Source organism: Perna viridis, chromosome 3 (genome assembly GCF_037379345.1).
Source record: "Perna viridis isolate PV_CMFRI_1.1 ecotype Kerala chromosome 3, ASM3737934v1, whole genome shotgun sequence".
NCBI classification, from domain to species: domain Eukaryota; kingdom Metazoa; phylum Mollusca; class Bivalvia; order Mytilida; family Mytilidae; genus Perna; species Perna viridis.
The window spans coordinates 15,183,696-15,199,337 of record NC_142447.1 but is presented as its reverse complement, the minus strand read 5'-3'; the positions used below and the strand labels follow the sequence as shown (position 1 = coordinate 15,199,337).

Sequence of the window (15,642 nt, the reverse complement as noted above, 5' to 3'; positions counted from 1 at the left end):
ATACATATTCAGTGGTGTAGTACAATACAAAAATAAGAATAAAATAACTACAGCACTATGATACAAAATATCTACATAATAACTTCAGGCTTACCCTACCGGTGCACCTGGTCCATGCTCCCAGTTTTTAGTGGAGTACGAGTTGCTCATTTGCTTTTGTTACTTTGTATGTATGATTTTAGTTACTTTATGTTCTTTGTTGTGTATGTCTGTTTTCCATGTCTGGTCTTTGTCCGTGGATTGCATTCTTTTGATTACCGCTATAACCTTGGTTCCCTTGATTACTCTTTTGGACCTATTGTATTAAAACTTCTGTCAGAAAAAAGAATTCTTCTAATTAAATTGGACTACATAGCACCCTGCAGATGACTCAGGTGATCAAAAAGATCCTTTAGACATTTTATGAGACAAAAGATCGGTCAAATATGATGGAAGGAAGCCAGAGTAAATCAAATAGTGCCTATTTTGAACTATTATACTTAGAATGATTCAGTACCAGCTTCGTACACACATATGACATGCGTTATTACTTTGATAATTACTTTTGAGAGATACCTTAAGATTCATGATACAGTAATCTAAGTGTGATGATACAAGAGTCTCAGTGGCTTCTTTTGACAAATACTTTCTTATGCTTTTGATCTTTAAATAGTTACGTATCAGTTTTACATTTTCGTTTGACATGTTCTTTAAATGTATGAGACTCATTTATCGTATGTATTTTTTTTATTCGATGACATCGTTACATATATTGATTTCTGTAGTCGTACATTTGATGAGGTTACAACGACTCCCAAAATAGAATAAATTCAGTTTTGGCATTGTCTATTTTCATATTTGCTGTTATTAATCCACTCATTGATAATTGCAGCACAGTTCTGTAAAGCCTGAACATAGCTGAAATATTGATTCTCGGGCGTTAAACCCCAACAATCAATCAATCAATCTATCAGTTTTGCTATGCATATTTTCAATTTCATATACTGGCCCTTCACCTAGGTCCGGTTGTTCAAAAGACTTATCTGCTGGACAAATATTTTCCACTAGATAATATGACGAAAATGAATATGGTGAATATGTCAAAGAGACAACAACCCCCATCTTGACGAAAAACATCAGCTCAAGGCCACTAGTGGGTTTTCAATGACAGACGAGCAAACCCTATCCGCATTGGGCAAGCCGTAGCTACCTACAAAACAGCGTTACACACAGGTACAGCAAAATAGGTGGCCCTTTAAACTCCAACAACTTGAAAATTGAAAACGAAACAATACGTATTGAGGCCTGAAATTCTCGACTTGGAACAGTCGCAAAAAAATCGGAGGCGTTAAATTAGTTTGATGTGATCACAAAAATCCCCTTTTTTAATCCAGCCACTTTGGAAAATATATTACATAATAAATATACATAAAATTAGATGAAAAAAAATCCGAGTCTCTTGTTGAAACAGAAATAGAGAAACTGAATATACGTTACAAAATTGCAGTACAATGCAGTTACTTGACACACCAGCTCCAGACCCGTTTAAACCATCAAAAAGTTATGTCCACATCGTATGTGAAATCAATACAAGAACACGGTGCATAACAGGCCATAAATTAAGGATACAACATGTCATGCCGAAAACTGCCTTTACAATTACACATACAATCTACGACCTCGGACCATTGTCCGGAACCTCGGAACATATTGTCCGGAATACAAATACTTCCTGATAAGGCAAATATACGTCAAAACGTCAAACAAACACCATCAATAACAACGAGTTAACTTGCAGTTACGGCAAGTTGCAACTCTCACAAATAATATTCCTCTTGCATCACTTGTCTCGAAAAACACATCCCTTAACCACATAAAAATAAACTCCAATTTTACATTCAGTCTGCAACCGTATATTCCTTAACATAAAATCTGCAATCCTCCTCTCTCTCTCCTTCTCTCCTTTTTGGGCACCTATCCCATTTTATTCCACTACTAAATTTCAATCTCCAATCTTTTTTTTTAACTGAAAATCAAAGCCCTTATATACTTTTCAACACCAATTTTACACCAACTATGCACCAACTACTTTAATTATCATAACTTACATAACTGACCTAAATTAAGCACCAATTCAACACCAACTTAGCACCAATTTCCAATAAATCAAAAACTTCAACAACTACTTAAATCAACATCCTACATGGGTAACATGATACTGTACTTCATCACCTTTCCTATAGAAAACCGCTTAAAATCATAATAAAGATAAACTTCTGGATATAAGACTAACAATGACTAAATCAAAATATGCTTAACCAGACATGCAACTAATTATCATGAAAATATACACCTATACAATTTTACGTACATAGACCTTAAGACTATCAGAAAAAAAATCAAATACATTGGTTCATTTTTACTAAGACGTGATTTAAATCAAAGATATTTATTTGTTTTGCATAAGAAAATGTAAAATTTTCTACGTAAGGACAGTCACTTTTTGTTACTTCCGGGACAAGAATTTTTTCGATGGTATATTGAGCAACATTTAGGGAAATAAAGATATATGTTATAACCATAGAACACACGCCGCTTTGCGGTGCTCCGTATAAGGCCAATCGAAAGAACGTATAGTCTCGTGCATATTGTTTGAGTTTTTAATGTGACCTTGTCCGTCAAGAAAAAGTCATTTGAATTCAATTAAAAAACAATAAAACACAATCATTCTGGAGTTTAATGTAGATATATAATATGACACGTAAACAATATGAATCTACATGCAATATTGTTTTTTAATTACGTTTGTGGCCATGACGTCTTATCAATTTATGTATAAGATAAGAGGAATATTTTACAATACAGTGAAATCAATATAAATCGAACCGTGGAAAAACTGGACAATTAAGTAAATCATTCATCTCTCTAAGTCACTTCATATCAGTTCTTATAAATATTGTATTTGTGTAAACCGAAAAGCAGCCTTACCGAACAAATCACGTAGGTCAAAAGGGATTTAGTTTAGACAGATTTCACTGTTAAATGTAAGTGGTACGTAGGAAAGATGACTACTTGAGTAAGTTGCTAAAGACACCAAAATGAACACGTTACACTGTTGTCTGGGTAGAAACTTCACTCGTGTAATTAGGTTATTTAATGTGGTACTATTACACCACAGCTTTCAAATGGTATAATTTCCATTATTACCCCCATTTCCTAGTCCCCAATGTTCCCATCCCCATTCTCCATAAGGAAACCCCAATAACCTCTGAAAAATCTCCACCCCCTCTATAGTGTATTATATTTTTTTTAAATTCTTTAACATTTTAACTGTTATTTCTAATTAACTTTGATACACGTTTTGAATAAATTAATACATACAAACTAATTTTCCCATACATCCCTTTCACAATCCCCATCACCCATACAATAACCATATGCCATAGAAAAGGAATTTTATTCCATAAAAGTACTGTATATAGGACAATGGAGCACAAAGTGTGAGATAAGAGGGAATTGATGCCATATTTATAAACATTGCAAAATCAAATTTAGGACTGATAAACCATAGCCTCAGAATTAGATCAACGACCAGTTAGGTAAGCTCATGAATACAATTAAAAGTTTTTTTTAAGTGCTGTAAGTTTGATACACTAAGGCAGTTTCTACAATTACTTCTGTAAAATGAAATTATCGTCACACAAATAAGGAATTGATGGTTCTTTACTTTGAAAATCCAATTAGTTAGGAATATTTAACAGTCATATCAATCATTTGGATTTTTAAGCGTATTTCACTCGTTTCAAAGATGAATAACTTATAGTTATATATACCTGCGATTATGATTTGAGTTCCTTAAATCTTTCTTTGAAAACATTTATGATGGTAACAGTAGATTGGAAAACACTTGAAGGAGTTGAATAAAATTACAAATTGTGATTTTTTTGAGAAAATTAGGCCCTGATGTATAATCATTTTACGATTCAATTACTACTTTTGATTTCCGATAGACTCTTGTACCCTTGATTACTCTTCCATTTAAACTCAATATTTCGAAAAAAAATAATAAAAAGGAGAACAAAATAATGGGACTGTCTGACTCTCGATATAGGACACCTGTTCCAGTGAAGAGAAAATAGAGTTTTAGCTTATATCAAATGCAATAAATTTCATATTTGAAAAAAAGTTCTCCCTCATTTGCAGTACGGTGTACGTATATATAACTTCCATACGCATATAATATGAAATACAGCCATTAACAATATGTATCATACAAAATGTTATAAACGGACGTTATGTAATAGAAGGTTTTCTCGTCCGGACTTCCGTTGAAAAGTTCACGTTTACACTAACTAACATTAAATTTAGTGTTGGTGTTTCTTGTATTTGAACTGTACTTGTAGACAAACCATGAATACTGTTTCATTGGTTAAGTTAACTATGTGTAGGTTTTCACTAAACTTGATTATTGTCATCCGATTGCACCTTTTAAAAAATCAGTGCTATCAATACAGAAAAAGAGTAATGAACTTTTGATGTCTATATCTTTCAATTCCTTATTTGTTTTGTTTGTTTTGATATTTTATTTTTGTAAAGTTTGTGCTGTTCCTTTTTGTGGGCGTATGCTTTAAAGTGCTGAAATTATAATTGTTTTCGTGTATACAACTACTATAAAAAAAACTTAGGCAAATGAATTATTATTATTTGGACACAAGCTGAAGCACACGGTGCACTTAGCATAATTTGTACACGATTACATTACACAAAATTAATAAAAAAACTTAAATGTTTTACTGCCGTAAATTGCGCTGCTACTAAATAATAAGTTTGTTTGTTCTAAAATTTGTCGTGTATTTGTTCTTCTTTTTATTTCATTGCAGTGTACGTTTATTAAATGGGTAAATTCTCGATCTTGGCATCTCTGTTCCTATGTGTTACAACTTTCACAATGTGACACGATGACAGGTCTTGGAAAGAATCTATTTGGACACAAGTGCCCATATTTCTGGAGATTAAAAAAAATATTACAATGCCGATAAACAATCTGACACACTTGACTCATAATGGAGCAATGTGCAATGCTATGCATCTAAATTATATTGGTCGTCATGGCGCTCGCTATCCAGCAACTGACGATTTCGTTGCTTTCGATCAACTAAAGGCTAAAATAATTGCCCATGCATCAAAAATTCAATCTTAGTCATTTATACAAACATGGCAAAATTTGCCAGCTAAGACGCACGGTCATATTGAAGACTTAGGGCGACGGGAACTTCTTTACTTTGGAAAGCTTTATGGATCAGGACTGTATGACATCTTTCATGACAAAATTTCACCATCGACGGTCAAGCTAATAGGTTCGTCAAAGAAACGTACACGAACCAGTGCATCGGAATTTTATTACTCGCTCTCAAAGACTACAACCGAAACCGGAAGGGCGGACATCAAAGCAATTAAGAATGACACATTGATGAGAAACTACGATCATTGCCCTTATCATGAATATTCGGTTTTGAACAACAAGACAAATAACCAACAATAAGTGCAGTTCCAAAACTCGTCCCTTTTAGAAATGTCATTAGAAATATTTCTGATTGTTTAGTAACGGATAAATCTCTAACAATGGGTAAGTTATACAACATATTTTTCTCATAATGTTGGTTTTGATTTACAGTGTGTGAATTTTACAAAGTAATGACTTTCTTTAGCTTGTTATAGGCAATTTGATAAGTGAATCACCACATAAATAATAGTCAAGTTATTGCATTATTAAATTACTATGCTAGAAAAATCTGACAAGAATACAAAACACAAAAATGCATTTCAGACGAAAAAAGATGGATCATCATAATAAATAATGAAGCATGGGCTTTTTTCTGATCACAGATGACATACAGTTAATGTACCTCCTTTGTCCGACCGAGCTAGGAGTAAGAAACAGTACGGACTGGTGCGATCTTATGACAGAGCAGGAGAGAGAAAATGTCAACAATGAACATGACTTGGAGGTTAGCATTTCGTATACCAACTAAAACAAGGGTGAAGCTTTGGGGGTTATAAGGGCTTTTATTGTGTGTAGTTGAGATTCAAACTGCATGTATTACGTCTGAATTCAAACGAGACTATTTTTTCCGTAAATGTATAGAAAATGATAACCGAAATAGCATCGTAAGTTCGGTGGGTTTGTCCTACGCATTGGATCACAATTAACACAGGCAGTGTCTGAAGTTTACCCGGACTGTAAAATTACTGTCTTTTATGACACTGTAAAAGTAACAGAAAAAAAAGCAGAAGAGATAAAAAGTTAGCAAAGAGACTTAAAGCTTGATTCAGTCCAAAATTAAACTTTCTAATTTCTAAAATTTTAGGACTACTATAAAATAATGTATGGTCATTCTATGATACCGAAGATGTCGTGTCCAGTCTTGGAAGATGTTTTTTTATGTCCTTTGAGGATGCAATCAGTGGTTATGAAAACAAACAAGAGTAAGACTTTCGATTACATTTTCTGATAAAAATAGTTTTAAAACTATTCTTAGATTTAAAAATGCTTAGCATATTTTGATTAATCAATTAATTTCAAGTTTTAACTCCCAGACAAAGTAAACGACATCCTGTTTTTACATCAAGCTTTATAAGATGATATAATATGTTTGAAAACGTAATCAAAAGTGTAATTTGAGAGATTTGCGCTTAAATTTTGGATAAGTAGTAGTATTACTATATTTCATTAATAAAATGCTATTTTGATATTTTTTATATTATAACTTGCACTGATTTCCTTCTCTTTCAAATGAAAGCTTGATAGGTTTTGGTGAAATTGAATATGATACAAGCATTTTCACTGATTTCTAGAGTTATTAACCTTACTCTAGGTGTGCCTCCTTAAATTTGATTTTCGAGGTACGTTCTTGGAACACTTCGATTTGGACACTCGGACACGATCGATATGTTTTACTCGTCACTGGGATTATTCCATATCTACCCACCACTTATGGCCGATTCGTTCAACTAAATGAATAACAGAACTTTCAATGAGAGCAAAGTTACACCATTTGCTGCTCATGTTGCATTTATCCTCTACAATTGTGGGAGTACTGGACCAGAAAACTTTATCGTCAAAATGATGTTTAATGGACGACCAATGGTTATTCCAGCCTGTGGAAGTGACACTTGTCCATACAATGACTTCAAAGCCAAGTTTAATGCATACTACAAGCAGTGTAATTTTGCCCAGATGCATCTGATTCCTGAAGGTCAAGTGGTCGGTTAAAATTTGATCACAAAATTTTATCTTTAAAACAGTTCGTATCTCTATTGAAATAGTTACACTTCTCATAAAATGGCTTAATTTGTCTATCAATAAGAATATTTTTTCTTCTGCCCTTTTCTGATTTTTCTATTTACTCATTATCCAAAAGCTTGCCATTTTACATGGATTTGTTGTTCCGTGCAAAACTTATCACAGATATGCATCGGCGAAGAATCATGTTATATTTCTTAAAAGTAACGAGAATTGCTATAGTGAATATGTCAAAGAGACAACAACCCCACCTTAATGAAACCTACTAGTTCAAGGCCACCCATGGGTCTTCGATGAACGATGAGGAATCCCTCAAACCACAGGACAGGCTGCGGCTTTCCCCAAAACAACATTATACACAGGTAGAGTGAAAGAGTTATCCCTATATACTCCCGCAACATAAAAGTAAAATGAAAGTGAAAACGAAACAAGACAAACAGAGGCCAGAAATTCCTGAATGGGACAGGCGCAAAAATTGCAGCAGGGTTAAAGTACATTGGTTTGATCACAACCCTCCCCCTTTTTAGTCTGGCCCCTGTGGAAAAATATGTAACCAAATTAAACACACCTAAAGTTCAATTCAAAAGCTCTGAGTCCCTTTGCTTGTTAAAACAGAAATAAATCAACACAGTTATACAGTTATACAAATGCACAAAAAGGACTACTTGCAAGTAATTGACATACCAGCTCCAAACTAGTTTAGACTTTTAAAAAAAATTATGTCCTTATCGTGTGTAAAACCGATCTCCCATGCCGGGTTGAAAAAATGCTATCTTTAATGATTTGACTACAATATCATAACTATATCCTTATGAATTAGCCTTACATTTCAAAGCTTGCATCAAATTGTAAATTATTTGATTTTACAAACAGTACTACGGACAAAATGATGTTCACGGTTTTGAAAGAATGTGTATTCACGATCAAAGGGCTATTGATGGTAATTAATTTGTATTGTTTTCATAAATTACCTATCACCCCTATGTTGTTTTTTCTTGGGTATTGGTCTCATAAAATGACAGTTAAAAGATTGTGAAGATCGTACTACTAAATGACCCCGGATGCCTGACGTGTGTACACAACATTTAGCAGCCAACCAGAGACAAAATGTAATGTCTGGATTAAATTTGTTGTTTAAACTACTGTCCCCTTCAATTATCATCTGCCCACTGATGAAATGCTAACGGTGAATGAATTATTAATTACGTAATATTACGTAATCACTTACAGTTTTGTTGACGCATTTATTACAGGTGAACAATAACTGGATGGCTGGAATTGAGAGATTATTTTTATTTGAAATATGTAACTAAAACTATGAGAAAGCCGGCCGATATACGGTTTTAGGGGGTGGCCGGTCTATTGAAGACAAAACACACAGGTTTTAAGGTATATCGGCTGGGACTTTTGAAAACGGCCGGTTTGAAGGGAAGACCGGTTTTCTGAGGGTCCGGTTTAAAGGAGTTTCACTGTACATCCGTTTTTTAGAATGAATTCCTTGTATCGGTTGAAACAAATGTGAATATTTTTTTTGAGCTTGTGATATTAAAAACCTAGATGTAGTAATTTCTCGGTTATATAAAGACTTCCGTTCGTTTAATGTCGATAATTTGTTACACATACGAGAAAATCGAACTAGTTGTGATATGTATACACCATACAATTGTGATAAGGGGAGGTCAAAGGGATTGAAACATTATCCCTTTTAAAACACATTTTAGTACTAAATTTACAATCATTGTCATGAATACTTAGATCATGGAACAGACATTTTATGTAATCAATATTAGCATTATTCAAAGACAGTTCTACAAGAAATATCTTAAATATTCAAGTATAAATGAAGTCATCGTTGTTTAGAATCAAAAAATCGTTCAAATATCTAAAGGTGTTATTAAAGTTTTCTACCAAATGTTGTTTGGAATGGCCTTATTCTATCCGAGCCATAAATTGTGATTCGTAACAGTATTGAAAGAGGTCCGCAACAAGTGATGCTCAATTGCTCCCCATGGAAATTCCAATAACTTGACGAACATTCTTTGTTACCGATGTTTGCTTTATTCAAAGAAAGTTCTGCAGGAATGTTTAACAAATATTGTAGTCGTATTTGTTAAGAGCCAAAATATCATTCAAATATTAGAAGGTATTGTTAAATATATCTACCGAATGTTGTTTGGAATAGTCTCTTTTTATTCTAGCCATAAATTGTGATAGGTAATTATCAGAAAGCGGTCCGCAATAAGTGGTGCACAATGGTCTAAATTGGAATTTCAATAACTCGATGAAAAACGGTTGTCTTACAAAAAATGTTGTCTTACAGTAGTGCTGTAAGAGTATTAAGAAAGGTCCAATTAACGAAATTTTATGTTTTTCGTTACTTTGAATATATTCGGAAAATCCCACATAGGTATGTAATTCATCAAGCAATTAAAGCAATCCATGACCACTAGCAAATGAATATTGACTGCGTTGGTGCTCATCTCCGCCAAGAGTACAGACCTGTCTGCTTTTATATAGTGTTTCAACAACTCATCAATTGTTCCTGGAGAAGCTGAGGATGTTTTCTGCTTTTGTTTGTTGGTTTGTTTTTGTTTGTTTGTTTGTTTGTTTGTTTTGTGTCTTAGTGTTTTAGTCTCTTTCACATTTTTATTTAATTTTAGAATAATAAATGACCACAAATGATCAATTAAAAGAGAAATCAAAATAAATGTCTATATTCCTTTTTTTCTATTTTTAAACTCTTTTAACGTCAATATAATAAAATGTAGAAACAAATCGAGGGGAAAAGGTAACAGTTTTTGTTATTAGAATGAAAGCATGATTTAAAAATTCAATTGACGAAAAAAAAAAAAAAAAAACAGGGCCAGAAAAAAGTACAAATAGTATTTATGAGCATCATTGGAAGTGCATGCTTGACATTTTGCTCTGAATCAAACAGTTTCAGCTGATAATTTTTAAGTGGCAGTTTTAAAACCGTTACAATGTAGGGATTTTTACTTTAGCATACTTTGATGTATGTAAATCACATTTTTTTTAGAAATGAAAATAATTTTATAACATGATTTAAGGTAAAATTCAATTGTCAGGTTGAAAGTAGGGTTTGATATCAATAGACCTTCCTCAGCTTATTACAACCAGTTTTTTGGTGCTGTATTGTTAAGCACATCGACTTCAAAGTCGTAAGAAGTATCGAATATAGAAAAAAAAATAAGTTTCATAAAATGGGCTTCTACTAATATATTTGTTTGGCAGCATAATTGATAGTTGATGTTGATCGAAGCTGAATTCTGCCCAATTTTCTCTCATTTATTGGCTATCAATTATTTTCATTTTTAAATGTAATTCCTTACATTTAACCGAACAGATCATATGTTTACTATTCATTGGTTTTATATAAAATGCATAACACTTTCTCGTTCTGGCAAAAGATGTAATTAAAACTTTGTAAATTATCAAAATGACCCGATTATTGAGTTTTTTCATCGATAAACATTTGGAAAAGCGTTTACATTCTCCATCGAACTTTTGATGAGCACAATGCAATGTTCTACATAAAGATGTATAAAAGTGAAAGTTTTTTTCAGAACCATAATAAGTGTTAAATAGTGTTAAAAACCGAGTTGATAGAAATAAAATATTTTTTCTAAGCTCATCTGTACCGACTAAAGGTGAGATAGTATTATCACTCTTTGTTAGTTGTCGTCTGTCGTTTTAAGTAGTACTCAAGCTAAGAATCATGCAAATTCTGTAATATGTGATTCACCCCATCAAAAACTACACATTTTTGTTATTAAGTTGTTTTATATGTCTATATGATGAAATGTATAATCATTCATTCCAATCTGTCTAATCTTAGGCGATAATTCACATTGAAAATTCAATGGTTTCTACTGTATTTAAGTGTCATTGATAGAGTCCTCTCTCTTTATTTTGGATTCTACAATACATTCTATATAATTCATATTATGAATAGGAGTTGTATTAAAAACTACATATAAGTTTCTGTTTAGTTTAACATTTTAAGTCAAATAACAAAAATTAAAATATGTAAGCTTTCCAGTCATGAATCACATTTTACGTGATTCCTAGCTGGAGTACTACTTAAACATTCCTTTTTAAAATCTGTCTTTTTGAAGCAGTCATTAAAATAGTAGCCATTTGGTCAACAGCATTATTATAGTATATCGATCATGTTTTTTTAGTTCTAATTGTGGATAACAGGGAAAAATATGAAATTTTAATACATGTATATGTATCTGGGATATCATGTCAGCATAAAGAGACCTTTTTTTGGTCGAAGCTTCATGGCAGGATTGTAAAAGTCAATGGTCTTTGAATGTCATAAACGATTATTTTGCAGTTATTTGTTGGATGTGGGGGGTATTGAATCCTTAATTGATAGAAAGAAACCTCCTATGATTATATAATCTTTATGATTAAGTTTCTGGAGTCATTATCCCGAATATATGTCAAATCCACAGAAATTCATTGCTTCAAGGAAGCTCTCCTGATAAAAACAAAATATACAAATGTCATATGGTGGAGCTAATTCTACCAACAATTTGGCCTCCACAGAAATGTCATTTTAAAACGTAATAGACATGACACATATTTTGTATTACAATTCTTGACAAAAAAAGCGATGAATAAGTTGTTTTCCTTGTGTATGTGTGTGTGTGTGTGTGTGTGGGGGGGTTATATATTTTATTTTCCAAACATAACACATATTGATAATTGCATTCTGACACATACAAAATACAATAAAAAATGGAAGAATTAATGTGAAAAAAACAACGTAAACGCCAAAATGATTACATCAAAAACCTTAAAATGCGCCCAGAACAGGTGTCGTTAATATAGGACTTACTGTACTTTCACCTGAATGAATGCCTATACCAATTTGTAAACGAACACACATGGTAAAACGCAAGAACTTTTCCATCATATAACCTTTATAAAAATAGTAAAAACATAAAGAGATCAACAAAAAGTCTTTAACAAGTGTAAATTCACCGTTTAGTAAACTATGAAACGCCTCGCAGGTCAGAAAAACATTATGCAGACATTTTCATATTTCCGAATTATTCTTGAATATGAAATGCCTGTTTACGTATTATATAATATGTCTTTATATGTTTATAATTTCGGCAATTTTGAAAATACATATGTACCTTTATTTATGTTTTTATGTCCACCCTGGACTTCTAAACAATCATAAACATCATTTATGTAACCTATTTCTGTTGACGAGTATTTAGAAATAGGTTTGTATAACAAGGTTTGTAGTACAATAAGCATCCCACGACGACTTTGTCTGGCAAATTGGTTTTTAGTAGTAATAAATTGAGTTACTCAAATGTTTCCGTCGTAGTTTCATAGAATATTGATGGAACGCTACAGGATAATAGGACCTAATCTTGGGTACAATTGTCTTGGAGCACATTATTGCGTAATGTCGGTTATATTCCATATTGATTTATATATTTTTGAAATTTTGAATTATCGCAAAAGTAAATTTAATATTATGATGTTATTTTTTGTTATAAGAAAGTAGATGTTTCGAAATAACAAGTTATGTAACTATATGGCAGAGGCATAGCGTTATATCTCTTCCATGACTAAGTCTAGCTCAATAATTTAATATAAAACATTGCTTAAATGTAGTACATTAAGACCTATGCAGTACAACATCCCAACGAGAAAAAAGTTTAAATTTTTTTTTACACTTTTCTATAGTTCTTACAGACATAATATGTTATTCTCATTATTTTATCAACTTTCATAAAAATTACATATGATCTGATTCACTAAAAATCTGTCAAAATAAGCATGGCTGACATTGTGGTCACACGAGTATCAGCTTCCTTTTTGGCAAATTTAAGAGTGTTTAAAAACAGAGGTCAAAATTTATATAAGGATATGTAGAAAACTGTTTTTATGTGATGCTTGTGGAATTGAAATATCAATTGGAATAATACAATCTGCACTTATTTATGATTAAATTTGGATGGACAGTGAGTATCTAGACAACAATTTTCTAGAGGATAATTTAATCCAAATGCTATAGCTACATACACTGTTCATAAAAGGACGCTTACCCTACCGGTGCACCTGGTCCATGCTCCCAGTTTTTAGTGTGGAGTCCGAGTTGCTCATTTGCTTTTGTTACTTTGTATGTATTATTTTAGTTACTTTATGTTCTTTGTGTATGTCCGTTTTCCATGTCTGGTCTTTTCCCTGGATTACATTCTTTTGATTACCGCTATAATCTTGGTTCTCTTGATTACTCTTGCAAAATGCCTTCAGGAAGTATCAGTAGATATTCATCCAAAAATGGAAAAAGACAAATCTGACAAAAGATCTGACAAGAAAAATTTACACACCATATTAGCTACCAAAAGGGACCAAGAATCAGCTGACAAAACCCCTAAAGGAACTCATCAAGATGTTTCTATGGAACAGTAGTTCTGATCTGATAGATTTTCTTAGGACTTAGAACCCATCACGAGCAGCCTGAAGATGTAGTGAAAAAACAGACAGACCTTGAACAGTCCTTAGGCAAAATTGTAAGAAAGTTGTTACCTCTATTGACCAAATCTTGATTTTGATGAAAAGTTAAGAGAGCAGACAAGCAAACTCGCAAAAGCTATCGAGGAACTCACTGCTAAAAATAAAAAGCTGAGAGAGTCAATTCCTGAACATAATAAAACTTACGGAATTTAAAATGAAAATTGCTAGTAACAAAGCTACTGTATGATGCACTTCAAATGACATACTACAATCAGTAATATAGCAGAAAATTCTATATTAAAGTGATGAGTTATCCAGAAAGTCCAACTGAAACAATGAGACAGCGAAGAAGAAACTCAAATTCACAGTGAAATCTGAGGATATCCAAGCTATCCATAGAATTCCTGATCAAAACAAACAACACAAACCCATTCTAGTGAAACTCAGGTACTCTGATGTTAAGTACAATACAATAAAGAAAAAAAGAACCTCCCACTGGAAAATACCTTCAACTTACTGTGAAAGTACTTTTGTTCGTGGGGTATAAAATTTCGTGGTTTTCGTAGGTAAGCAAAACCACGAAATTTGGTTTCCAACGAAAAGGAGATTTCCATTGTTGTGTATACTGAAGACCTTAAAACCACGATTTCAAGAATCCATGAATTGTGTTTCTTCCCTAATCCACGAATATTAGTATCGATGAATAAAAGTACCCTCGCAGTAGTCTAGATGCTATGGATTTGATTTCTAAACTTAGATACGATACGAGAAGGATGTGGACAGTGCAATGGACTTTACTTGTGTTGTTGCAAAGATTTAGTCACCAGGAAAACGTATGAAATTTGATATTTTCGATGACGAAACTGGGAGATGGGCAGGGATCTCATTAGAACATAGGACCTGTCATTTATGTAACTTGGCTCATATTGGGAATGGATATCATTACTTTTTTTGTTTGTAATCACTCTACAATTAGTTAATTAATTTCAACTCTATACTTGCTTTGTTTGTTTGTTTACTCGGGCATTCTTATTTCTATTATATTCATTCATCATTTTAATTATCCATATATGTCGGTTATGTTTTGAAGTGTCAATACTGAATAAAAGTGGTTTTTTTTTTTAAAGTGTTTTTTTTTTTAAAGTGTTTTTTTTTAAAGTGTTTTTTTTTAAAGTGTTTTTTTATATATATATTAAACACTGCAGAAATTCTAAGCAATGCTAATTACTGATATTTTCACTTTGTTTTGGAATGCTCCTAGGCGCGATGAGCTGTAACACATGCCATATGCCTCTGTGGTTACAGTCCTTCAAATCTGTCAATTTCTTCAAGTATAACATATATTGGCATACAATCAAATGTATTGATGAACGATACATTAATTTTACATCTTATGTGCTATAATAACACATCCTTTCTATGTGTGCATTGCATGTAAAATAATATGATATGAAGTTCATGCACATCGGTATTTACTTAAAATTTGAATATACAACATAATCAGTTGAATTTTATAATTTCCAATTTGCTTATATTATATTTTTTTGATTTATCTCCCTTCATACAAGGGTAGCAATTTTAAATATACATTGTATACAAGTTATGGTCGTAGCCACACACACAAGATGAATATAAGTCTTAATTAATCTGATATCTTCTTGAGTACATTTCCTGCTACTTCTTTTCCTATGGTATTGACTACATAAAACATGTTGATTAACCTTCAATTACTTGAGTGTTCAACTATTATTAGATATGTATTATTTATGCACATATTTTCTAGTCGTGTAGAAATATTATCAATAAATATAAGAGGCCTACGATCAGATATTAAGTAATACTCCAGCTAA

At 32.4% G+C, this 15,642-nt stretch overlaps 1 protein-coding gene across 1 annotated transcript; it reads left to right on the top strand.

Annotated features, from left to right (window-relative positions):
* The first annotated feature begins 5,588 nt into the window (after positions 1–5,588).
* LOC148621153 (multiple inositol polyphosphate phosphatase 1-like) lies at positions 5,589–7,317 on the top strand. The gene is made up of 4 exons (XM_088573971.1): positions 5,589–5,605; positions 5,866–5,987; positions 6,348–6,465; positions 6,855–7,317. Exons 1-4 carry the CDS (start codon positions 5,602–5,604, stop codon positions 6,866–6,868), a joined length of 258 nt encoding a protein of 85 aa, XP_088430097.1. The 5' UTR covers positions 5,589–5,601; the 3' UTR covers positions 6,869–7,317.
* The last annotated feature ends 8,325 nt before the right edge of the window (positions 7,318–15,642 follow it).

Excerpts from the sequence above, each read along its gene's own strand:
- LOC148621153 (XM_088573971.1), top strand. Across the intron at positions 5,988-6,347 it reads ACAATGAACATGACTTGGAG|GACTACTATAAAATAATGTA; the intron begins GTTAGCATTTCG and ends CTAAAATTTTAG.